This window comes from Ambystoma mexicanum, chromosome 3p, assembly GCF_040938575.1.
Source record: "Ambystoma mexicanum isolate Mex_15411 chromosome 3p, UKY_AmexF1_1, whole genome shotgun sequence".
Lineage (NCBI taxonomy): Eukaryota > Metazoa > Chordata > Amphibia > Caudata > Ambystomatidae > Ambystoma > Ambystoma mexicanum.
This window is the reverse complement of record NC_090925.1, coordinates 169,278,456-169,304,562: the sequence shown is the minus strand read 5'-3', so window position 1 is coordinate 169,304,562 and position 26,107 is coordinate 169,278,456. Positions and strand designations below refer to the sequence as shown.

Genomic DNA, 26,107 nt, shown 5'->3' with positions numbered 1-26,107 from the left:
GGGGTAGTGTCATGCCCCATCTCCTGGGTCTGGGCTTATGTGCTGCTAAGTGAACCTAATGTTCCAGACATGGCACAAGCGTGCCAACCAATTGTAGTAGTCCATATATCGAAGGACCTTATAGTTTGAAGACCAATGAGAAACTGTGTATCTAATGTTTCTGAAGATTACATGTTTTAGAGGTAGGCATATTTTGTCCACCTGATAGTGGACAGCCAATCACAATCCTAGCTCCTATAGAAAGTATACTTAGATGTTGCCCTCAGCCAATCCCGACCATTGATAGGTTTTTCATTATTGCCACGTAGTATGACGTCACCTCTGATGTATTTTTGGTATGAAAGCTATTGTTTGTGTAAAGATCACTGGGAGACACTGAGCGTCCGTCCATTGATGTTCATTGTAAACTCACTGTTTTAGATAATTGTTAATAAAACAGTACTTGCCATCTTCCTGAGTTGGTTCCGTTATTTGGACTCAGAATTATTCTGTTTGATCCCATCCATTACATATGCACGCTCCAAAAGGGCCCTAAGCTCAACTTGCAACTTGAAGGTGTTACGCTTGGAGGCATGTTTCAGGCGGATCCTCATGACTGGGGCAAGAGTGTCGAGGGTGCTGATAATGGCAAGATGAAGGTCGCTGAGAGCAGATTCAGAGGTCGAGTCAATAGTGGGGAAGAGGGGGGATAAAGGTAGATGTGAAGGCTGACACTCATTTCATCAGACGGATGTTCAAGAACGGGGTTGGCAGGGCTGGTGGAGGGGCAGTTAGACGGCTGAGAGGACCCAGGTCAGAGGAGAGAGTGGTCTGACCAGGAAAGTGGTGTGGTCAGTGAGGAGAAGAGTGAAAGATCAGTGTGGATGAGGACATCAAGAGTGCATTCATCCGAATGGGAAGGACCGGAAGGGAGGATGGAGAGGGAGAGTGAGGTGCAAAGGTAACAGGAGAGAGTGAATGCCATGATTGAGGAGTCAAGGTGGATGCTGAAATCGCCCACAAGATCGAGTTTAGATGTGGTTGCGAGGAGAGAAGGAGAAATCAGCCCATTCAGACAGGAACAGGGTGGTAGAGCCAGGAGGCCTGTAGATAGTGGCAATGGTCAGAGAGGAGGAAGGAGAGATGACCAGCTTGCAGACCAGGCTCTCAAAGGAAGAGTAGGGCTGGGTGGGTATGAGGGAAGAAGGGACTCACTCAGGGAAGATCAGAGGAACTCCACCACCAGCATGGTTACGATGAGGCTTGGAGATGATCTTATATCTATCAGGGAGAAGGGAGTCAAAAGCAGTGACTGAGCTGGCATTGAACCACGTCTCGGTAAGAGCAAGGATATCGAAGTTAATGTCTTCAAAAAGGAGGTAGATGTCGCCAGAGTGTTTGACGGTTGAACGAGCTTTAAGTGTGGTAAGATGCAAGAGGTCTCCACCTTTGAAGGTTTTCTGAGGAGGGGTACAGGGACGTGTTACACCAGTCAGAGGAGGGGGGACAGAGAGAGTGGAGGAGGGAGTAGAAGGTGTGGGAAGGAAGTTGATTAGGGGTGACAGGTGCCGGTCAAAGAGAAGGAGGTTGGGTTGAGGACCCTGAACCAAGATAGTGCCAGTGTGATAGACATTAGTGATAAACCTGGATAATGCGAAGCCGGCCAAGAGGACCTCCCATTTTGTGCCACCATTAATGGGAGAGGATGTCTAAGGAGAGAGTGTAGAGATGAGATGAGGAGTCCATAGATCTAGGGAAGGGACAGAGAAGAGGATATCAGTGAAGACCTGTCTGGAAGTTGCGCTGACATAGGTGTCTGCAATGGGTAGGCCCGGGTTTGTAGTGAGAATGTCTTTTTTATGCTTTTGTCTTCCAGACTTCATGAGAGAGGGAGGATAGGTGATAGTGTAGTAGGTATAGAAGATAGGGGAATGGTGAGTGCTATAAGGGGGTGGTGGATAGTTGAAGGAAAGAGTAGCTACAAAGCACAGTTCTAGCACAAACTCACCAGGCAGCTTAGTAGTTGCAAAAGGACACAATTGCAATGCACAAGTGGTGCAAAGATGTTAAAAAAAACACACACCAGGATTCAAATTTCCGAAAAGAGACACAGATGCAATGCAAGAGGGGTGCATAGATGTTAAAAACACACACCAGGATTCGAATTTACAAAAAGGGACACAAATGCAATGAAATAAGAATTAAAGTAGGTAAGGCAGGGAGGGCAGAGTGCTGTAGGCACAGCTTGGTTCAAAGTTGTTAGTGGAGGAGGTAGTGGCAATGTTGAGAACCGTGGACGTGCATAGACCCTAGTTTGTGGGGTAGCAGACTGTAAATCAGGTGGCTGCTTCATATTTTGAAGAGGTGGGGGAAAAAGAAAGGTGGGGGCACACCAGCCAACCTCGGCCTGTTCAGAGGGACGGCTAACACCTACCGGCACCCGATTGGACCTGATGAAGACTGGGTGGACCAATCATAGGGCGGGCAGGGCAGGCAATTCAGCACTTCAGTGCCCGAGAAGAAGGGGGCCATGTTGAAGGTGCACAAAGCAAACCACCTCATGACCAGGTACCGCAAATTGAATAAAATGTGGCCTCAAGTGAGGTGGAAGGGCGGGGAAAGCGCTTCTTCTGTAAAGTGGCCCAGTCAAGGTAAGTGGAGCAAAAAAGCAGCACTCTACGCCACGCTCGTGGAATAAATGAAAATATTGCTCCACAGCCCAACAGGGCTTACCTTATGTCTGCCGTGTCTGCAGAGTTGTAATTCAGCCTCCTGATGCCCGTGCAGACAGCTGAGATGGTTCCACTGTGGGCGAGGAGGAAGTGAGGTTGAATGCATCCAGGCAGGCGCCTTTGCCGTGGGCCTTTGTACAAGGGGCCGGCTAATGTCTACTGGCACCCGATTGGCCCTGATGAGGACTGGAGGGAACAATCAGAGGGCGGGCAGGGCAGGCAATTTAGCACTTCAGTGCTCAGAGAAGAAGGAGGCCATGTTTGAAGGTGCACAAAGCAAAGCAGCTCGTGGCCAGGTAGCGCAAATTGAATAAAATGTGCCCTCATGTGAGGTGGAGGGTCTGAGGGAGCGCTTCTTCTGTAAAGTGGGCCCAGTCAAGGCAAGTGGAGCAAAAAGTAGCACTCTTCACCACGCTCACCGATCAAATGAAAATAATGCTCCACAACCCAACAGGACTTACCGTATGTCTGCCGTGTCAGTTGAAATTCAGCGTCCTGATGCCCCGTGCAGGCCGCTGAGATGGTTCGACTGCTGGCGAGGAGGAACTGTAAAGTGGGCATAGTTCACATAGTATTGGGGTAATTCAGTCAAATGCCTGTGCTCCTGCAATACAATTTGCTGCAGCATGGCGGACTGTTTTAAGGGGAGCCAAACGAGCAGCTTGGAGCCCTGTCAGGAGAGCACTTCCCCATCAATGTGCAAGACCACAAGGGCCTGCAATACGATCCGTAAATCCTGTGATGGGATGAAGGGTTTGCTGTTTCGTAGGGTAGAGTTTATTAGCCAGGCTATTTCGGCCTTCATGGCTATGCTATGTGTCTCTGGAAGGACAGGCTGCTATCAGTCGTGACGCCTAAGGATTTTGCTCAGTCTGAGAGTTGTGTATCCTTCTAGGTGCATATCATTAAGCCATTGTTGGACAAGTTGTTTTTTTGTGGGCACACCGTTGAGGATGAATTGTCTTACATGTGTTTAGTTTGAGGTAGGCAGCCGACATCCAGGACTGGATGATGGGTAGATCATCGCAGAGACGAGTGATGCCCTGCATGCTATTTACTCTCATGTAGAACTGAGTATCGTCTGCGTATTGGTGGATTGCTGTATCGGGTTCTTATTTTGGTAAGGTTTCCACCTCACTGTGTCCCTCCGTCCGCTCCTACAATTGCGCTTCAAACACTTCCCTGGGGTTTCTCAGCAGCTTGTCAGCATCCCAGATCTCGCAGCTTTCCATTACTGTCTCAGTAGGTTGAATCATGCATTACAGTTTGCAGCCTCTCAGTGATGTAGTGACATCCTGGGCTTGACAGCATCTCTCACAGCAGAAGGGCACAGTATGGTTCTGTATTATGGTAATTGCTTCACCTGCACCACATATCACCAGTGGTTCCTCCTGCTTTTCTGCCTCTTCCAGACTAGCCTCGCACAACGTCAATGCTAGTGTCTCCCAGACTACATCAGGGTCACGGCTCTCTGTGCCTCTGCAGCTTTCTCGTCTTTCTCAGCTTCCTTCTCCTATTCCAGTTTCTGTGTTAGTCCTTGTTTCATTAGGGCTCTCACTTGCCCATGTCATTCTCTCATAAACATAGAAGACAGACTTGTCAAGTCTGCTTTCTATACAGGACATATTAAACCCAAAACCAGAACTTAGCGAGGGAGGGTGCAATAATACTAGGATCTACTTTGTCAAACAACCCAAAGTCGCTGATGTTTGGCTCTTAGCAAATAGGAGAGCATGGATTCCAAGTGCAAGAGAGGACTAATAATCATTAGGGATTTGAGAATATACCATCTCTACATGGAACGATATGTGTTTCTTTATATTGCTTAGAACAAGGAGGGCTAATCAACTGTATAGGTTAATATTATATATAGAACGTGCATGGTATCCCTGTGGCCTGTGTATTGTTGCGTTTGGAGATATCTCACTCAGAAAAAATCCTGCTATCATGTAAGGAGCAGAGTGGGGTAATGGGAGTACAAGGTATTAGTAGATGCTTGAAGAGTAGTGGCCCGACTGGAGACCTGTACATGGAGAGAAGGTTGCCTAACAAACTAAAGCTATCGAATGGCCCAGTGTCTGACTTTTTAGTTGAAGGGACATTGGCAAAGAGGACTTAACCGTGCTAACATTTATTCCATTATAAGATTTGTTTACTTTCCTTCTCTTGGGCGCTGGTAATCTAATTACTGTGAAACAATGGGGCCTGTGCAAACACACAGGAACCCCCAAAACAAGAGAAGGGGTATTCACTGCCAACTCACCTGCCTCATGCTTTTCTTCACTGGGATGAAACCAGACAACATCTTCACCTCAATCAGCGCCATGTTGGAGCTTGCCCGATTACCAACATAACTGCAAGCCAAAAGGTCAGGAAAAAAGGAGGGAAATCAGTGCAAAACCATTAAGGAAATTGAATGCTTTGCCTCCCAAATCCCATGAAATTGACCTCAGTTTCCAGGGTGTCACGGGAATTGTGTGGAGAGAACATCCTTTCCTCTGATCATGCATTTGAAAAGCTTGCCTGAGTCCCCCCCCACCGCCCTCCCTGACATCTCCTGCTCCTTACCTAAGTTCATAATACCTTACCATAATACTTACCTTTCGGACTCTTGCCAGTGAAGTAACTAGGCAGCAACGAGCCCGCATCAATCAACGCGCCCCTGCGCTGAAAGCAGGATGGAGAGCACACTTTCCAAGAAAACAAGGTGAGCTGTGGATCAAAGGGAAGGGTTGGACCCCTGGGAAGAAGGGGTTCAAGCACGCAGAGACAATAGGGAGTTAAACTCTACCAATCCTGTGTTTCAGGCCCAGTCTCCAGTCGAGTAGACTCCAGGGAAGGGTTCGAGGTCGTAAGAGGTCAGAACAGGCTAAGTGAAGTCCCCGTGGATACCAGGTGAGCGTTACAGTTGCACATTTATACCTTCTCACGATGGCCACAATGGGACCTTGGCAGAGGCCATATTGATGCTGACAGCACTGCATACCAAGATGCAAGACAGAGGAAATTGAAGATGACGGTTGGTTTACCTTCTTGTTTTCATGGATTCCTCAGTGGTTGGCAAATCTATTCAATGTTCTTGGAGTAATACTGGTGCTAGTAATGTTTGGATTCTGTATACTCCGGATGGTGATTGCCCAATGCAAGAAAACGGCAAAGAAGATAGTAGGAATGAAGATCATGATTGATGCCAACGATGGACAAAACACCAAGGAGCTGAGTGATGACGCTGCTAAAGAATATATAAAGTTTCTGTGTCCAAAGAATCACAAGAAGTACGTGGGACGAAGGGTCTATTATACCCCGAATGGACAATGTAACTATATGACCTGGAGTTTAGATGAACATGTCAAAACAGCAGGCACCCTGAGGGAGTGATGAAAATATGGACAACTAAGAAAACGCTTCTTCAAGAGAAAATACGAAGACATAGAACAACTCGAGGAGGTCGTCGAGGACTCAACCAGAGGGGGGAATGTAGATAAGCATCTGCATACCTCTGCAGAGTACCCACCCCCCTTCCTCCCATATGTTGGAGACATGAGACTGTGCCGTGTTTGACACCAGCCATTGTGCCATTACTGCAGCATGTGTTCGAAAGAAGATACCCATTGAGACAACCCTACCGAATGTATCCCCGAAGTGATGACAACCTAAGGGAGGAACTCCCTGAAGGAATATGAGAAAGAGCAAAGAAAAGAAGCTAGTGATGTCACAAAAAGTATGTATGACGTCCCGCGATGCTGGCTGAAGAGGATGTATAGATACTGAAGAAACTAATGATGAAGTAAAGAATCAAGTGAACTTTTAAATACGAAGAAGATTACCCTTGCACAAAGTGGTGCAGAAAATTAACTGTTCAATAACTGTACAGATGCTGAAACGCAAGGTAGACCAAGTCATTATAGAAGCTGGTTATACGTAGTGAATAGAATGCAGGCGAAGCCACCATTATATAGAAGCTGGACATCAGTATCATGAATTTAGTAAGCCAGAACCCATGAAGCATGAATTGAAAACTGTTGCAGCAAGAATAAGCAGAATCGTGGAGCTGCATTTCGAGGTTGTCTGGCCTAGATTCAAGACTGAAACAGTCAAGATCAGCTATCTATTCTGGAAATGAGCGAAAGTGCGGAGGATGAATCTTCAAACCTTGTTAAGGTGCAAGGAAAGAACACCAAGAGTGCCAAGTTTAATCCATTTAGAGCATTTAAACCTGCAACATTTACTAAATCGTAGTCTCCTGTCACGTAAGCCAAGGATGAGAATAGACACAATAGTGAGTGCCCTCACTCCCGTGCATTCTCAAAGACAAGGATACTTTGCAAGGCCCAGTACAAATACAATCTTCATGGCAGAAGGCATGGGCGATGAGAAATGCTGGGCTAATTGGGTGGTGGGGTAGTGTCATGCTCCATCTCCTGGGTCTGGGCTTATGTGCTGCTAAGTGAACCTAATGTTCCAGACATGGCACAAGCGTGCCAACCAATTGTAGTAGTCCATATATCGAAGGACCTTATAGTTTGAAGACCAATGAGAAACTGTGTATCTAATGTTTCTGAAGATTACATGTTTTAGAGGTAGGCATATTTTGTCCACCTGATAGTGGACAGCCAATCACAATCCTAGCTCCTATAGAAAGTATACTTAGATGTTGCCCTCAGCCAATCCCGACCATTGATAGGTTTTTCATTATTGCCACGTAGTATGACGTCACCTCTGATGTATTTTTGGTATGAAAGCTATGGTTTGTGTAAAGATCACTGGGAGACACTGAGCGTCCGTCCATTGATGTTCATTGTAAACTCACTGTTTTAGATAATTGTTAATAAAACAGTACTTGCCATCTTCCTGAGTTGGTTCCGTTATTTGGACTCAGAATTATTCTGTTTGATCCCATCCATTACATATGCACGCTCCTAAAGGGCCCTAAGCTCAACTTGCAACTTGAAGGTGTTACGCTTGGAGGCATGTTTCAGGCGGATCCTCATGACTGGGGCAAGAGTGTCGAGGGTGCTGATAATGGCAAGATGAAGGTTGCTGAGAGCAGATTCAGAGGTCGAGTCAATAGTGGGGAAGAGGGGGGATAAAGGTAGATGTGAAGGCTGACACTCATTTCATCAGACGGATGTTCAAGAACGGGGTTGGCAGGGCTGGTGGAGGGGCAGTTAGACGGCTGAGAGGACCCAGGTCAGAGGAGTGGTCTGACCAGGAAAGTGGTGTGCTCAGTGAGGAGAAGAGTGAAAGATCAGTGTGGATGAGGACATCAAGAGTGCATTCATCCGAATGGGAAGGACCGGAAGGGAGGATGGAGAGGGAGAGTGAGGTGCAAAGGTAACAGGAGAGAGTGAATGCCATGATTGAGGAGTCAAGGTGGATGCTGAAATCGCCCACAAGATGGAGTTTAGATGTGGTTGCGAGGAGAGAAGGAGAAATCAGCCCATTCAGACAGGAACAGGGTGGTAGAGCCAGGAGGCCTGTAGATAGTGGCAATGGTCAGAGAGGAGGAAGGAGAGATGACCAGCTTGCAGGCCAGGCTCTCAAAGGAAGAGTAGGGCTGGGTGGGTATGAGGGAAGAAGGGACTCACTCAGGGAAGATCAGAGGAACTCCACCACCAGCATGGTTACGATGAGGCTTGGAGATGATCTTATATCTATCAGGGAGAAGGGAGTCAAAAGCAGTGACTGAGCTGGCATTGAACCACGTCTCGGTAAGAGCAAGGATATCGAAGTTAATGTCTTCAAGAAGGAGGTAGATGTCGCCAGAGTGTTTGACGGTCGAACGAGCTTTAAGTGTGGTAAGATGCAAGAGGTCTCCACCTTTGAAGGTTTTCTGAGGAGGGGTACAGGGACGTGTTACACCAGTCGGAGGAGGGGGGACAGAGAGAGTGGAGGAGGGAGTAGAAGGTGTGGGAAGGAAGTTGATTAGGGGTGACAGGTGCCGGTCAAAGAGAAGGAGGTTGGGTTGAGGACCCTGAACCAAGATAGTGCCAGTGTGATAGACATTAATGATACACCTGGATAATGCGAAGCCCGCCAAGAGGACCTCCCATTTTGTGCCACCATTAATGGGAGAGGATGTCTAAGGAAGAGTGTAGAGATGAGATGAGGAGTCCATAGATCTAGGGAAGGGAGAGAGAAGAGGATATCAGTGAAGACCTGTCTGGAGGTTGCGCTGACATAGGTGTCTGCAATGGGTAGGCCCGGGTTTGTGGTGAGAATGTCTTTTTTATGCTTTTGTCTTCCAGACTTCATGAGAGAGGGAGGATAGGTGATAGTGTAGTAGTTATAGAAGATAGGGGAATGGTGAGTGCTATAAGGGGGTGGTGGATAGTTGAAGGAAAGAGTAGCTACAAAGCACATTTCTAGCACAAACTCACCAGGCAGCTTAGTAGTTGCAAAAGGACACAATTGCAATGCACAAATGGTGCAAAGATGTTAAACAAAACACACACCAGGATTCAAATTTCCGAAAAGAGACACAGATGCAATGCAAGAGGGGTGCATAGATGTTAAAAACACACACCAGGATTCGTATTTACAAAAAGGGACACAAATGCAATGAAATAAGAATTAAAGTAGGTAAGGCAGGGAGGGCAGAGTGCTGTAGGCACAGCTTGGTTCAAAGTTGTTAGTGGAGGAGGTAGTGGCAATGTTGAGAACCGTGGACGTGCATAGACCCTAGTTTGTGGGGTAGCAGGCTGTAAATCAGGTGGCTGCTTCATATTTTGAAGAGGTGGGGGAAAAAGAAAGGTGGGGGCACACCAGCCAACCTCGGCCTGTTCAGAGGGACGGCTAACACCTACCGGCACCCGATTGGACCTGATGAAGACTGGGTGGACCAATCATAGGGCGGGCAGGGCAGGCAATTCAGCACTTCAGTGCCCGAGAAGAAGGGGGCCATGTTGAAGGTGCACAAAGCAAACCACCTCATGACCAGGTACCGCAAATTGAATAAAATGTGGCCTCAAGTGAGGTGGAAGGGCGGGGAAAGCGCTTCTTCTGTAAAGTGGCCCAGTCAAGGTAAGTGGAGCAAAAAAGCAGCACTCTACGCCACGCTCGTGGAATAAATGAAAATATTGCTCCACAGCCCAACAGGGCTTACCTTATGTCTGCCGTGTCTGCAGAGTTGTAATTCAGCCTCCTGATGCCCGTGCAGACAGCTGAGATGGTTCCACTGTGGGCGAGGAGGAAGTGAGGTTGAATGCATCCAGGCAGGCGCCTTTGCCGTGGGCCTTTGTACAAGGGGCCGGCTAATGTCTACTGGCACCCGATTGGCCCTGATGAGGACTGGAGGGAACAATCAGAGGGCGGGCAGGGCAGGCAATTTAGCACTTCAGTGCTCAGAGAAGAAGGAGGCCATGTTTGAAGGTGCACAAAGCAAAGCAGCTCGTGGCCAGGTAGCGCAAATTGAATAAAATGTGCCCTCATGTGAGGTGGAGGGTCTGAGGGAGCGCTTCTTCTGTAAAGTGGGCCCAGTCACGGCAAGTGGAGCAAAAAGTAGCACTCTTCACCACGCTCACCGATCAAATGAAAATAATGCTCCACAACCCAACAGGATTTACCGTATGTCTGCCGTATCAGTTGAAATTCAGCGTCCTGATGCCCCGTGCAGGCCGCTGAGATGGTTCGACTGCTGGCGAGGAGGAACTGTAAAGTGGGCACAGTGGAAGCCAACATAGTTCACATAGTATTGGGGTAATTCAGTCAAATGCCTGTGCTCCTGCAATACAATTTGCTGCAGCATGGCGGACTGTTTTAAGGGGAGCCAAACGAGCAGCTTGGAGCCCTGTCAGGAGAGCACTTCCCCATCAATGTGCAAGACCACAAGGGCCTGCAATACGATCCGTAAATCCTGTGATGGGATGAAGGGTTTGCTGTTTCGTAGGGTAGAGTTTATTAGCCAGGCTATTTCGGCCTTCATGGCTATGCTATGTGTCTCTGGAAGGACAGGCTGCTATCAATCGTGACGCCTAAGGATTTTGCTCAGCCTGAGAGTTGTGTATCCTTCTAGGTGCATATCATTAAGCCATTGTTGGACAAGTTGTTTTTTTGCGGGCACACCGTTGAGGATGAATTGTCTTACTTGTGTTTAGTTTGAGGTAGGCAGCCGACATCCAGCACTGGATGATGGGTAGATCATCGCAGAGACGAGTGATGCCCTGCATGCTATTTACTCTCATGTAGAACTGAGTATCGTCTGCGTATTGGTGGATTGCTGTATCGGGTTCTTATTTTGGTAAGGTTTCCACCTCACTGTGTCCCTCCGTCCGCTCCTACAATTGCGCTTCAAACACTTCCCTGGGGTTTCTCAGCAGCTTGTCAGCATCCCAGATCTCGCAGCTTTCCATTACTGTCTCAGTAGGTTGAATCATGCATTACAGTTTGCAGCCTCTCAGTGATGTAGTGACATCCTGGGCTTGACAGCATCTCTCACAGCAGAAGGGCACAGTATGGTTCTGTATTATGGTAATTGCTTCACCTGCATCACATATCACCAGTGGTTCCTCCTGCTTTTCTGCCTCTTCCAGACTAGCCTCGCACAACGTCAATGCTAGTGTCTCCCAGACTACATCAGGCTCACGGCTCTCTGTGCCTCTGCAGCTTTCTCGTCTTTCTCAGCTTCCTTCTCCTATTCCAGTTTCTGTGTTAGTCCTTGTTTCATTAGGGCTCTCACTTGCCCATGTCATTCTCTCATAAACATAGAAGACAGACTTGTCAAGTCTGCTTTCTATACAGGACATATTAAACCCAAAACCAGAACTTAGCGAGGGAGGGTGCAATAATACTAGGATCTACTTTGTCAAACAACCCAAAGTCGCTGATGTTTGGCTCTTAGCAAATAGGAGAGCATGGATTCCAAGTGCAAGAGAGGACTAATAATCATTAGGGATTTGAGAATATACCATCTCTACATGGAACGATATGTGTTTCTTTATATTGCTTAGAACAAGGAGGGCTAATCAACTGTATAGGTTAATATTATATATAGAACGTGCATGGTATCCCTGTGGCCTGTGTATTGTTGCGTTTGGAGATAGCTCACTCAGAAAAAATCCTGCTATCATGTAAGGAGCAGAGTGGGGTAATGGGAGTACAAGGTATTAGTAGATGCTTGAAGAGTAGTGGCCAGACTGGAGACCTGTACATGGAGAGAAGGGTGCCTAACAAACTAAAGCTATCGAATGGCCCAGTGTCTGACTTTTTAGTTGAAGGGACATCGGCAAAGAGGACTTAACCGTGCTAACATTTATTCCATTATAAGATTTGTTTACTTTCCTTCTTTTGGGCGCTGGTACTCTAATTACTGTTAAACAATGGGGCCTGTGCAAACACACAGGAACCCCCAAAACAAGAGAAGGGGTATTCACTGCCAACTCACCTGCCTCACGCTTTTCTTCACTGGGATGAAACCAGACAACATCTTCACCTCAATCAGCGCCATGTTGGAGCTTGCCCGATTACCAACATAACTGCAAGCCAAAAGGTCAGGAAAAAAGGAGGGAAATCAGTGCAAAACCATTAAGGAAATTTAATGCTTTGCCTCCCAAAACCCATGAAATTGACCTCAGTTTCCAGGGTGTCACGGGAATTGTGTGGAGAGAACATCCTTTCCTCTGATCATGCATTTGAAAAACTTGCCTGAGTCCCCCCACCGCCCTCCCTGGCATCTCCTGCTCCTTACCTAAGTTCTCCTTTTCTTCAGTTTCCCTACTTGTTTATTTTCCTGGCCCTTCTCAGTTCCCCCATCTTTTGTCTCATTGGACCTACCATACAGCTATACATGTGCCTGAAAATGATAGTTTCTCTTTTTGTTTATCCAATCCAGCTCCCCAATCCCCTTTCCCTTTCATTATCTGCTACTCTTGAAATTCCTCCCTCGCCGTCCCCTTGCGCGTGCTCTGTTTCTCCCCTTGCGCGTGCCATGTTTTCTGCCTCACTCTGCGATGCAAGAAAGAAGCTGTTGCTCATCTTCCATTCATGCCTCTCACTGTTCATCCCTTACCTTACTTCAATGTGTATGTTGAATCGAGTTGCAGACTTCTTAGTGCATTCCTTCGGCACCGTAGTCACGTTGAGGGCAAAGATCTCCTGACTCTTTGCAGGAGCAATATTGTACCTCAGGATTGTCTGCATGGAAAGGAAATGGATGAGATTGGTTTTTGGTGCCTCGAGAATCCGCCCACTGCCAAGATCCCTTGTGCTTCTCTGGGAAGACTGTGCGTGTAGGGCCCAGTTGCACTGAAAAGAGAATCGTACTTATTCCCCAGGTGGCCTCTCTAATGGGCATGATATATCCCTGGTGGGATATCCTCTAAGGCAACCTGTGGCTCCCATGATCCCTCACAATTGACAATGCTGTCTAGGGCTGATGGAGTTGTAGTCCAAAGCATCTGGTGAGCAATGGCTGCAGACCCCTCTTCTAACTAGAAGGGGTGGAGTGAGTCTCCATGTATGTTAAATCTGTGGTCTCTTCCTGTAGGCTGCTCGCCATTAAGGGCTATGTGAAGTTTAGGGTCCATGCCCTCTCATTGTATTTGCTCTTTATAAAGAGATAGCACTGTGAATTTAGTATCAAAGCCCTTTTCACTCTCTGCCTCTGTTAAGGTGGGGTGGTGCCATGGCTTTACACCGGCGCGTTTTCATCCGTGCATTTGCATCTGGGGAGTTAGATCGGATTTGCTCATTTTTCAGGGAACAAGCAGAGCAGATGTAGAAAAAGGTTAAGGCGATATAGGAACAGTGAAAAGAGAAGGAAGTATGGGGGGCTTTTCTCTGTGTTTGTTTTTAAACTGATGCAACTGCACAGATACAAATGCACAGAATCCAATGTATAAAGATGTAAATGCACAGATGTAAAGACATGTAACCAGTGAGAATGATCCCTATTGGTGTTAATGCTTTGTTTTTGGGGAAATGGAAATGTACATGTGTGTGCTTGAAACTAGACGCAGACTAAACATTCCATGCGCTCGGTGCACAAGACAAATAGGGAATGGTAATTAATTTGATTGGAAACACGTGATTTAAAATCAGGGAGTCATGGAAGGGAATCTCTGTGCAACAAAGACAGCTAACGAAGCATGTCAGTCATTGCATAATGCAGTTCCTAGCTCAGGGGCCCGCAACATTTCGCCCTCCAAATATTTGGACTACAACTCCCATCAGCCCTAGCCAGCATCGTCGAATTTGAGGCATTGTGGGAGTTGCAGTGCAAAATACCTGATGAGCCGGAGGTTGCAGTCCCCTATCGTAGCTTTTACCCACTGTGATGTCCATCCCTGGTCTGTCGTTTCAGATGCTAATACTGTTTGCCATTCTCCAAAATCCAGTCGTCCCTCTGGCAGGGGCACCTAACTTGCACATGCTTGCATTTTGATGTACACATTGTGAATTATGAAATGAGTCCAGAGACAGAGGTGTATGGCATGTGACTCTCAATGAAGGTCCACTTACCTTGGCACACATCAGCGCTAGCAAGTGGTCCCCAGGGTTCCCACCGAGAGGTGGGTAGCATGCGACTCCTATCAGAGCCTCTAGAGCGTTAACCCTCACTTTCACACATGGCCGCCTAGCAGCATTCCCGGGTGTTCCTTTGGTATCTCACAGATGGGTAATGACCACTGTATGCGCTTTCCGCAGCTGTGCCTTCAGAAGACATCTCTCACCTGCACATAAACACAGCCACTCCCAGTTGCTGACACACTGTGCGGCTTGGCGGTGACCAGGAGAGGGGCTCTCTGCAGCACTAATCGGTTGTGTTGGTCCACATATAGTTTTAGTTGGGTACCGTCTGGGGATGATGTGGTCACAGTGATGTCGCCTTTCACACTGTAGGTCAGGGATGAGTACTTTCCCAAGGCCTGAAGAGCCAGCATTGTGTCCTGAGGAAACAAGTAAAGTCATGTCAGTACTTTTTTCTCTATATTCATTTCTAAGATAGATACTAAAGTGGTGACCCACCCGCTAATTTCATGGAAGGTTCACACCACCAAAGCCATGATCATGGCTTTGGCTGAAGGGACCATACATCTCATCCTTATCTAGGGTATACACATTTCTGCGGCACCACAAGACCCACCCTGTTCAATCTAAGGTACACACCTGACTCTGCTACATGGTGATGGGTGCTGCAGCACCCATAGACTGATGACATTGGATTAGATTTACAATGTCAACACTACCACGTTCGGAATCAAGAAAAAGGCACAGGATACCCTTCCCAACTCATCACCGTCTACCTATCCTCTGGTATCTTTTGAACCTGAAATAAGGTTACCTCTCTTGAAAAAAACAATGGCAAATCACAAAGTTCTACCAGTAGCGGTTGGAGGAGAAGGGGGTTTAAGTATTACTGTTCAAATAAACACATATTATAATTAATTTATCACAAACAAACACTATCTTAAGTTGTAAAATGCAGCATTTCTTCTGTGTGACCAGATATCATCCTGTCCCTTCCCTTTCCCACGACTGAAACAATGCTTGAGTGAGTACAGTTCAATATCACTTCGTACCCGGAGGAGCAAAGACTCTGTGACCCCTGCTACCATCTGGCTTCTGCAGCAGGCACTCCACCTAAGCAGTGCTCACCCACATTTCTAGCTCTCTATCCACTGCCCGCCACTCCCACCTTTTCGCTATCCTCATCTTCTGCATTTAATATTGCCGGCAAACCCAAAGCTGCAGCACAAACAGAATGAAAACTCGAGGGAGACCGGAAGTGCATCGGCAGTCCCCTATGTCTCCATTGACATGTATGTTTGGGAGAGGGTTCCCACTACAAACATGGCGATTTGATGACACATGCCATTCGACACCTTGGCTATATACGCAGTCTTCCCGTTTACATTTGTGCTAAGTCATAGACCCCGGTCACAAAAGATAAAAAGTAAAAAACCGGGACAGGGCAACTAACATAAAAGTAGGACTAACTCTTGAAAGTGACTGTCAAGGCACTACACTTTAGTAGCGGTTGGAGGAGAAGGGGGTTTAAGTATTACTGTTCAAATAAACACATATTATAATTAATTTATCACAAACAAACACTATCTTAAGTTGTAAAATGCAGCATTTCTTCTGTGTGAGATTGGGAAATTCCTGCCTTTCAGCTACCAAGACCGACTACCAAAAACCAGGACCACTGCAGTTTCCAATGGAAACATAATCTTGAGAAAGGGGGGACAGAGCAGCAAAAAACGGGACGTCTGGTCACCCTACAAAAGACCATAGCAGCACACTGAATCAGCTTGGCTGACAGAATGGACGCCGTTCACGCGCCTGCTCTCCGAGGGACCCAGCCTTCCACCGCAAAGTCTTCCCAGGGGATCTGGCATTATTTGCTGCCGCTCGAGCACACACTGCACTTGCTTTCATTAGATGAGATGCGAGAACCAACACGCGCCCTGGCAACGTGCCACCTTAGGAGCCATGGTAGCGACATGGGGAAACCCCCACCACTCCTACGGGTTCAGCAGCTGCACCTGTGCCTCTGCAGCCTCTAGGCATGGGATATCTCAACTGGATGATGGATGCCGGCAAACACCTCAAATGTTTTCTCTGCCAGGAGAATCCTCCCAACTTGATTAGCATTCCATGGCGCCCACAGGATCTGTTCTAAGGCTCGTACCCATCAAAGACCCAAAACAATGACACTGTATGAGCAAGCCAACTCCTGCTTCCCTGCCACGCAAGGGAGCAGCCTACATCAATGCACTTCTACCCATTGGGCTCCACTGCCCAGGGGTGCCCAGGGGTTATCTGGGTGGGAGCTGGCTCCAGGCTCTTGTAAGGGCTCATTTTCGGGTGACTTCTTTTAACAGAAAATATAAGCAGTTCCAGCAACCTTATTTTTACTCAAGGGAGGATCCTTATAAAACACTTTGGGAACCCCTGGTCCAGGAAGGCCTGATTGTAGGCTTTTAGGCCGCTGTCAGTCACGCCCACTGCCCCGACCTGCGAGGTGCAGCGACTACCAGTGCCAGCAGGTTGACCCGGAACCGGAACAGATGGGCAGTGTTGTGTGTTGGTCTAGTGTGTGCTCCAGCGTGAGCGTCATGACTATGTCATGACGCTCACTTAATAAAAGGGGCTCTGCTGGCACACGGAGGGCAGTGCAGCAGAGCCCCAGGAAGCGGCAACTTGTGTCTGCGTGTGGTCTTTGGGGGCTGGGGTTTGCCACGTGATCGTGGCCTACTTGTGTCGGCACAGCCTGGGTGCTCCCAGGTCCGAGCCTCCATTGTGCTGGGTGCTCCCAGCAGACATCATCAGTCCTGTGAACCGGACTGTGTGGGGTGATCCCTGCATTAATCTCGCTGAATGCCCGCAGCTCTGGGAGTCGTGTCGGGAGGTCCCGACACCTGGAGTGGCCCGCCCCGGTTCTGGAGGCAGGTCACCACATTGGTGACGAGGCGGTCCGGGCCCTGCACACCGTTGTGGTGTGTAGGCTGCCGGGATCCCATTGTGTGCAGAGACACGTGGTGCGGACGGCGAGCCACGATGAAGGGGAAAGTTGCCGTGTGTCTGTGGCGGTGAAGCGCCACAGGAAGAGGTGGCCACGTGGAACGGAGCACTGGGGGACCAGGTGTTCACTGGACAGGACTCAGGAGTGCCGCTGCACATTGGGGGTGGGGGCGAGTGATACGGCCAGTGCCAGCGGTGAGGGGAGCCGGTGGAGGCAGCAGAGTGTTATGGCCTACAGGGCGTGGCTGTGACCTCGCCGCGGTACACGTCTCTGCGGCCCCCCTGACCCCATCATCATCGACGCCGCGAGCGGGCCCGAAAAGGGGCGTGGTCTCGTGGCACGACCTGAGGACAAAGGAAAGGGGGCATGGCCTCCAGAATAACAAGGCCCGCCGGTCCCTAGCACCGGCGGGGGCTGAGAAGAGGGGGCGTGGCCTCCACCACTGGCCGTGGCCTGGTTTAATTAAGGTATCGGCCCGGATAGCGGAGGGGGAGGCGCCCCATCAGGACCTGGGCCCGCACATGGGTGAAATTAGGTGGAAGTGGATATTAATGAGAAAATAAAGAGGGGTGAGGCCTGCAGCTGCAGGTACCCAGTAGATCAGTACTGGAGGCACTCAAGTATCAACAAAATCCACCTTGGGATACCTGCCACCATTAGCTTCCCCAAAAGGGTGTCGTGTACCATCCCTGCTCCAAATGGCCTCCCACAATTCCCCAGGGTAGCGGCTCCCCGTGGAGTGCTTGTGCACCCTCTGGGACCCAACGTGAACAGCCTCAAAGGGACGGTTGCTGTGTCCTTTCTGCCAGTTGGTCATCAGCTGAAATTAGCAGCTCCTCAACCAGTGCTTGCGTGCCTTCAAAAGATGTCCACAAAAGGGGGTCAAACCACCTGAGGCCCAGTGACTGTAAACAACACCCCATGACCCACCAGCAGTGGTCAAATTCAGGCGTCCCGTCCAACGCCCGTCATGTCGGATGACGAAGGAACATGTCGAGGTCAGCTAGCACCAATACCCGATTTTGATCTTCTGGGTGCGCCTGCCAGTTTGGGGCCCCGGTGGACAGCCTGGGTAGAAAACCTGGAGTTATACTTCGCGGCGGTGGAGATCAAAGATGCAGCCAAACGATGCCCCACGCTCCTGTACTCCGCCGGATTGGCTGTTCAGAGGCTGTTCAAGACACTAAGGCCCAGAGATCGGTCATATAATGCAGCCATCGCAGCCCTGAAGGAGTACTTCCGACCCATGATCAACAGGGACTATGAACGGTCCAGGATGAGGTGTGCGAGGCAGGAGGAAGGGGAGAGCCTTGATGCGTTCCATGGGAATCTGCGTGGCATTGCACTGTCCTGCGACTTGGGAAACTCCGAGGGGGACGAGATCAGAGCGCAGATCATCTACGGCTGCAGCTCCTTGAAGCTAGGCAAACAAGTCCTGAGGGACCCGATGCTGACCCTCGATCGAATACTAGACCTCGGCCAGGCCCAGGAACTGGCAGAGGTGCGGGCATCAGTCATGGTCTCCTCCAGACACCTCCTTAAGGTGGAGGCCCCCTTGCAGCGAGTAAAGCTCGAGGAGGTGGCAGCTGTCGGCAAGTGGCAGGGTGGAAAACTGATGAGGAGGGGAGACTGGCCAAGGAGAGACCCAAATGCCACAATATGTCGTCAGTGCGGGTGGAATCTTCCACACCCACAGGACTGCCCGGCAAAAGGACACGTCTGTGGAAGTTGCGGGAGAGTAGATCACTTTGCAAGGGTGTGCCTCGCCCCAACTCCAGCCAGCACGGTGGGGGCATTGGGGCGGAGTGAGTCGAAGGAGGGAAAGACCCCCAGAGTGGCGGCGGTCCAGGTGGCGGAGGGTCCCAGAGGTATACGTTATGATGTCGGAGAGAAGGGAGATGAAGAAAATGTATTCTTCCTGTCCTGCAGCATTGCCGGTGGCCAGTTTGATCCCGGAATCTTTTAGAGCTCAGGGAGCCCGCCATCGGGCCCCGTGGTGGGCGGACTGGAATACACCTGTTTGCATGCAGTGTTAAATGTTTAAGTGTTCAGTAATTATTAAGTGGTGCTCGGACTGGAATGCACCCAATGTTTGCTGTGATGATGTAGGAGCAGAGTGGCTGCATGGACTTGAATGCACCAATTGTAACCCAGTAGAGAGTTGTTGTTTGCAGTGGGGTTTATGTTTGTTTGTTTATGATAAAGGAGGGATGTTGTGTGTTGGTCTAGTGTTTGCTCCAGCGTGAGCGTCATGACTGTGTCATAACGCTCACTTAATAAAAGGGGCTCTGCTGGCACGTGGAGGGCAGTGCAGCAGAGCCCCAGGAAGCAGCAACTCGTGTCTGCGTGTGGTCTTTGGGGGCTGGAGTTTGCCACGTGATTGTGGCCTACTTGTGTCGGCACAGCCTGGGTGCTCCCAGGTCCGAGCCTCCATTGTGCTGGGTGCCCCCCGCAGACATCATCAGTCCGGTGAACGGGACTGTGTGGGGTGATCCCTGCATTAATCTCGCTGCATGCCCGCAGCTCTGGGAATCGTGTTGGGAGGTCCCGATGCCTGGAGTGGCCCTCCCCGGTGACCGGAGGCAGGTACCACAGGTGGCCAGGGCTGCACAGCCTAATTGCCCAGCCTCTGGTAAGGGAAGCATGCAGCCACATTTCAATGTATACACCTTTAGTCCCCCCATTGAAAGATAGTTTCTGGCAGCAGACCTCTTCAATAAGGTAGTGATTAGAAAGGACAGGCACGCCGATTTTCTAGCGAGACAACCACAATGTGCAAATGTGTCTTTCTTCTACACTGAAGCTAAAAAGGTGTGCACAAAATATTACAGTGCACTACTTTTACATCTAGCAGCGGTAGGGTTAATGAAGAAACGGATGTTATGGTGCATTCTTTTGTAATATTACACAAAAGAATGATGTTGCACTGGTTCTAGAGCGCACACTTTTTTCATATCACATATTCAAAGGATGCACAGATATGAGATCTCTAGGGCAACACAAACTCATTTTAACATAGAAACTCGAACCCCTCCTCGATACCAAATGCTAATGTCCGAGACCTGGTCATGCAAGATGCCCGACCTTCCAGGGGGAGGCGGTGTCCCTCTCCTTTGCGGCTGAGTGGCTTATCCAATCGGTGCTCGGATCAGTAATAAATGCAGGCCGACAAAGCTGCACACAAAGGCAGGCCTCTTTCGGTTCACACACGACCGCTTCATGCCTCATGGAGACACTACCAATCCATTGGCATTGCTTGGATGTAGTGTAGTAAAACTTGCACACAATTGCTAAAACCATTGTTACAGCAGAGAGAGAGGGAATGTGGGTTCTGAACTGAGAATATCTGGTTGGCATAGCAATGGGCAATACCACAGCAAGAAACCGCCACATCACTAAAACCTTTTTACAAACTCCTCCGCCGTACTACCCAATGAGATGTTCCCTAACAATATTTGCTCCAATCAGCAGCTTTGTAAGAATCAAGTCGGTGCCAGGCTTTCCATTTCCCAGTGGAGTGATTTCATATAAGGATATTGTGGGGTATTTAGAGGACAATTGGGCTGTTTTGGGTTACTTTTGACAGCAGATCTTTTTTTGTCTTTCTGAGGCTACCTTTCTATAGATACCCACCAGCCCGAGACCCACCCTCTCCACCCCAACCACTGTGCTTATTGGATTTTGTTAAGGCTATTTTGGGCTACTTTTGACAAGTCCTCCAAGGCGCTTTGTTCTTCATGTTTTTACCAGCAACCAACTTCCATCACCCACCCTACCCAACCCCACTCAATATACCTCTACCCTGATACAACTCATCTCCCATACTCTCAACCTACACCCCCTCCCACCCAAACCCTACCCTCTCTAACCCTACCCACCCCGACTCAATATACCTCTACCCTGATCCAACTCATACCCCATACTCTCAAACTACACCCCCTCCCACCCAGCCAGGCTTATCTCAAGAGTATATGAGCAGTAGCAGAGATTACACAAAGGGACACAATTACTGTGGCTCAAGCAAACACTGACTCAAGGTTTCAGATAAAAAATATAAGTACATTTATTTTTAAACAATTTGTTATTAACCCAACACTTCTGTTAAAATTTAAAACCACATGTTAAATACACTACCCCTGACCTATTCACTTTGTACGGTATGAATCAAGGTAAGTAGCCTGTGTTTGAGAGAACCGGTGTAACAAAACAATACACATTACCGTGAATACGATTGTGATCACTTTTTGAAGTTCGGTCTACTAAATAAACGCGTACCCACAGCAAGAAATGCTACTGGGGCAAAAATACACTTAGCACCAGAAATACCCAGAGAGAGTAATATGTTAGAGAGGCAGACAGAATCGAAGAACACTCATAGACAGAAATACAAGAGTTAAGAGGCCGGAGCCAGAATCAATTGGAATCGGGTTCCTGTGTCGAGGATCACACGTCGGATAGTTCGGGATTCAAAGTTGCCAAGAGTACTTTAGATATTGTCAAATGTTCGGAAGCAAAAGTTATAAGGAGGGAAAAATAAGGGCAAGCCTTGTAAGCGAGAAATAGGGATTTCACCCAAAATTCCTCAAGCAGGACACAGTACCTTTTCAAAGAAGAAGCTAGTGCCACAGCAGTTGTTCCTGGTAGTTTCCTGTAGACCCACAATTCCTGGCTTTGGCACGAAGAAGGACGATGAAGGAGGTCTACACCACACAGGTATGAGGCCGGCAGCAGCGACGATGAATAAAAGGTGCACTCCTTAAAAACAGGAGAGGCTCTTCGGGTGGCTATCCGGACCACTACAGCAGTGTGCAGCGATTTCGACCACGAAGTGTAAATGGTTTCAACCCAGCACTCCAACTGAGTCAATGCCTAGCGTGAGATGCCCAGCTGGAATCCTTATTTATATATTTTTATGTCAAAAGTTCTTTTATTTCTGAATGATGTACCCTTATATCACGCCCCTCTCTTTGAATCCCCCCGGTCTCACTGAACCAAGAAGTAGGTTGTTTTGCAAATTTAAACAATTTATTTGAAGGATTGAACAATATATATATCACACTTTTATGAATATGAACAATATCTAAATTTCACACAATTAATATTTATATATTGATCAGCGTTGGGTGATATTACAATAATCAACAATCTCTTTAACTAATAACAGTAGGGATGAAAAGAATAATGTTGCATAGAATAACTTTGTGTGGGTTCAATGAAATGCAATGATATGAGATTAATGCAGCACAGAAATAAAACTTGATATGAATTAAATCAAATGCAATGTAATTATTCTTTCCCCCTGATACTACTCACTTCCCCCTAATATGCAGTATGAAGAGATGGAATGAGGGAACACAGGTTTCAGGAATATACAATCAACAAATGCAGTTTCAATCGCAGTTCCCCCAGCAAGCTTAGAGAGAAACAGGAATGATTTTAAAACAGGTCAATTTCTTTAAATGTGGTTTTGTAATGAATGGAAAAATACTGAAAAATGACTTTAATTCACTAAATAGGATTCAGAACTAGTGGTAGCTGCTTTGGATAGGTCCAGGTAAACACTAGCAATGATGTTTGGATGACTGATAGATAGGAAGCTGAATTCAGAGGTTGAATGCAAAAAATAGCTATTTTACATGTAGTGAAATTGAGCCAAATGAGGGTTTGCGGCAAACTTTTCAACCCTTACAGAAAAACTATAAGGAGTTGGAATGTGGTTTGAAAGCTGAGGATGTTAGCTTCAATCTGACACTTAAATTTCGTTCCTAGCATGTACGGTTCAGAAGGTATGAAGGTTTTAGTAAAGGTCAATTTTTTCAGAAAAGAGTCAAGATTTCAAATGAAAGATGCGCTTTTGAAGATTTACAAACAAGGATTGGCTTTACACTAAGGAAGGCTATGAAGATGCGAGATACCAACGGTACAGCCACCAGTCCAGAGGCGCCTCGGTCTGATCTTTGCCCGCTGTGACACTTTCCTTTCTTCAGAAAATATATATTAGCGCAAAGATGATTATCACTACAATTATCACAGGATTATGTGGATGAAAGAAGGACTCAGAAAGAAAAGAGATTCTACAATGCAGTTCTGGATAGGATATAATGGGTTGGATAGGATTATTTAATGATAAGAGATTGGCTATGGACAGTTTTATGCTAGATACTCACAACTATGGTTTCGGAATATGAATAGGCCCGTCAAGGATCTGGTCAAGGGTTCTGGACTGGAATCTGGCTCGCCCACTAGACTGGACTCAGGCACCCGGTTCTGCACGCAGCACGGCACTGGGTCTCTGCACGGCTTCTTGGACTGGATGTGACGGGTTGGTTCTGGGTTACAGCTCTGCTCTACTGGTTTGGATCTCTGGGTTCTAGCAAGAGTTCTTGGCAAGAAGCAGAAAAACAGCACAGCCCGGCTGTTGAATTGGTTGTGTCCCTTGGAAGTTTGGGGTTAAAATCAGGTTGCACGATTTTAAAGGCCAGCTGAGAAGGGTTCAGCTTTGGATTGGGCCTTCTGCTTTCAGGGATCTGGAGTCTTGATCTGGGTTCTGGAGTCTTGATCTGGGTTCTTCCCGCAAAGTGCTCTGCCAGTAAAATCAGTGATGGGTGAATGTCTCTCTCTAGGTCCTCAACAGTCCCTATTTATGTATTTTCCAAAGGGTTGGGTAGGCTGATTATACTATGCCCAACCCTCTAAGAATCCCATAGGTCAGGCAATTTCCTCTCCCCTGATTTGAGAAGCAAACATTGTGTCATCATGTGTCATAGTGAGGCTGCTATTTACAATCCAGGGAGTTACCTCCCCTTGGTTCTTATACAGAAAATCTGTTTTTCATATAAAACCTATTTTCATTATCAACAACTTGTTAATAATACATATTTATATTACAGATTAAATAAGGCACGTATCCATCAAAGTCTCATCTTCCTAAGAGTTTCGGTTCACAAATTACAGTTTTTCACGCTTTTGGTTGGTTACCCAGTGTTGGATCAGTACCAATTTTTCTAGATACATGCACATAACATCTGGGCATACTTCTGTGAAGTTTCATATTTTTAACATTATCACAACTGCTACAAAGTCAATATTTTGATAGTTCAGTCTCTGAACATCCCACAAATTCCAGAGTAGTTTTAAAACGTGACCATCCTTTTCATTTTAACAACACTATATTTACAGATTTTTACCAATTTTGTTCAGTTTTCTATGAGTTTTTTTCAAAAAGATATTTTCTGTGCTCTCTCAATGAACAAAACTGTTTGTCTCCGCCCCCAAGGTTTTGGGCTGGGCCAGAGCTTCTTCCTGCCAGCAGTTGTTTTCTGTCACACCCGAATTAGCATTTTCCTTTCAGTCAAGGGAGCCTTTTGTTTCTTGTCACAGCAACAGGCCAAAGTCCCCTCCCATTTCCTTTCACATCTCCCTGCCAGTTCTTCAGCAGAGGGCAGGGGGGAAGATTCCTTTGTTTGGGGAGAAACTGTGAAATGTCTTTGAAGCTCTGTGCGGCTGGCTTTAACTTACTTTAGAAACAATGTTTAAAATAGTCTTTCACTAAAATACAATTTACATTTTTACAAATATAGTTTAAATGACAGAAATGAGTAAATAGCAGTTGCTGACACAGGCGAGCGGCGGTACTACGCCCATTTTTAAAATATTTTTCCAAGCAAGCATCTTTGAATGTGGATTTTCTTCTGTTAAAATATGTTTCTGCTGACATTGTGCTTAGGTGAATTATTTAAATAAAGTGATGTTTAACACCCAACAAGGATGTTGGATCTTTTGTGAGGTTTGAAAACCATGATCTTTACACTTTGCAAAGCCTAGGAAAAATTGATTTTTGAAGCAGTTTTGGGTTTCCCTTTGCAATGCAGCACTGCTTTTTCAAGTAGTTTCATTTTCCTCTGTGGGCAGCCAAATGATAGGTTTTGGCAGTGGTCTCCTGTGTTACCACTGACATAGGCAAAATGGATTGGCGGCCTATTTTTCAGGTTTGCCTGCGCACTTTCAGAGATTTTTAGCGCAAAGATCTTTTTGGAGGCCATCCTGTTGTTTCTGATGCAGGCAGCGCACAGTGCGGTTGCAGGGCATGGACTAGTGGGTTAAAGCATCCCACAGAAGGCGTCCTCTGGCTGAAGAAGATGAGCTGGTTATCCCCACCAGGCTCAAGGGAAGAAGACTCCGGACTGGATCTCCTCTTAGTCGTTGAAGGGTAGATAGCACAGGACTGCAGCAGGGCTTCACCGGTACGGGATTGTTGCAGCAGTCGATCTCTCCTCCACTTCTCTTCGGTTCCTTATAGTTCCAGTGGCGACTCTCTGACTTCCAGCCCAAGAGACCTGCCTTTTATGCGAGAATCCCCCATTCACGCAGCCTGGCTGTCAATCACACAGCAGGGGGGTTGTCCAGCCTGGACAATCACCTCAGCCAATCATGTAAAAGTGTGACTTGGGTTTCCTAGGATACCCTGTGCAGGGGGTGACTACACCCCTCCCTCACATTCAGCCCACCTAGACACCCAGGCGCCTTGAGGAGGGCTTCTTGGCAGAAGCCCGCCAAAAGACAGTGAACAAAGAAGGCAAACCTGGTTTGCCGCGCAAAGTAAAACACAAGAAGGATTTTAACAAAAAGAAATGGCGAATAAACCGCACCGGAGCTAAACGAAAAAGTATTTGGTCGAGCAGGTTTAAGTTCGTGGTTAACACAATAGCCTACAATATTACCACGGTTATATAAGATAACCGCTTTAGAAAATTAGGGTAGATACCACTGCCACCAATCATGTCTAAATGTTAAAAGAGAGAAACAATGCTCTACGAGGTACAGATTAAAAGGGCTAAGAGTTAACCCTTCCAGTACTCCATGTAAAATGGGGTGTACTGGATCTGTGGTTAAATTGACTAAGTAAAGTTAATGGTAGCTTTACCCTTTTCTG

At 47.5% G+C, this 26,107-nt stretch overlaps 1 protein-coding gene across 1 annotated transcript in view; it reads right to left on the bottom strand.

Moving 5' to 3' along the window:
- The window catches only part of LOC138579844 (alpha-2-macroglobulin-like protein 1), a 530,696-nt gene that overhangs the window by 70,078 nt on the left and 434,511 nt on the right, over positions 1 to 26,107 (bottom strand). Inside the window, exons 30-32 of the mRNA XM_069650076.1 lie at positions 14,381 to 14,596; positions 12,718 to 12,842; positions 12,094 to 12,184 (exon numbers count right to left, since the gene is read on the bottom strand). Coding sequence (XP_069506177.1) covers positions 12,094 to 12,184; positions 12,718 to 12,842; positions 14,381 to 14,596 — 432 coding nt within the window. The remainder of the gene's footprint in view (positions 1 to 12,093; positions 12,185 to 12,717; positions 12,843 to 14,380; positions 14,597 to 26,107) is intronic.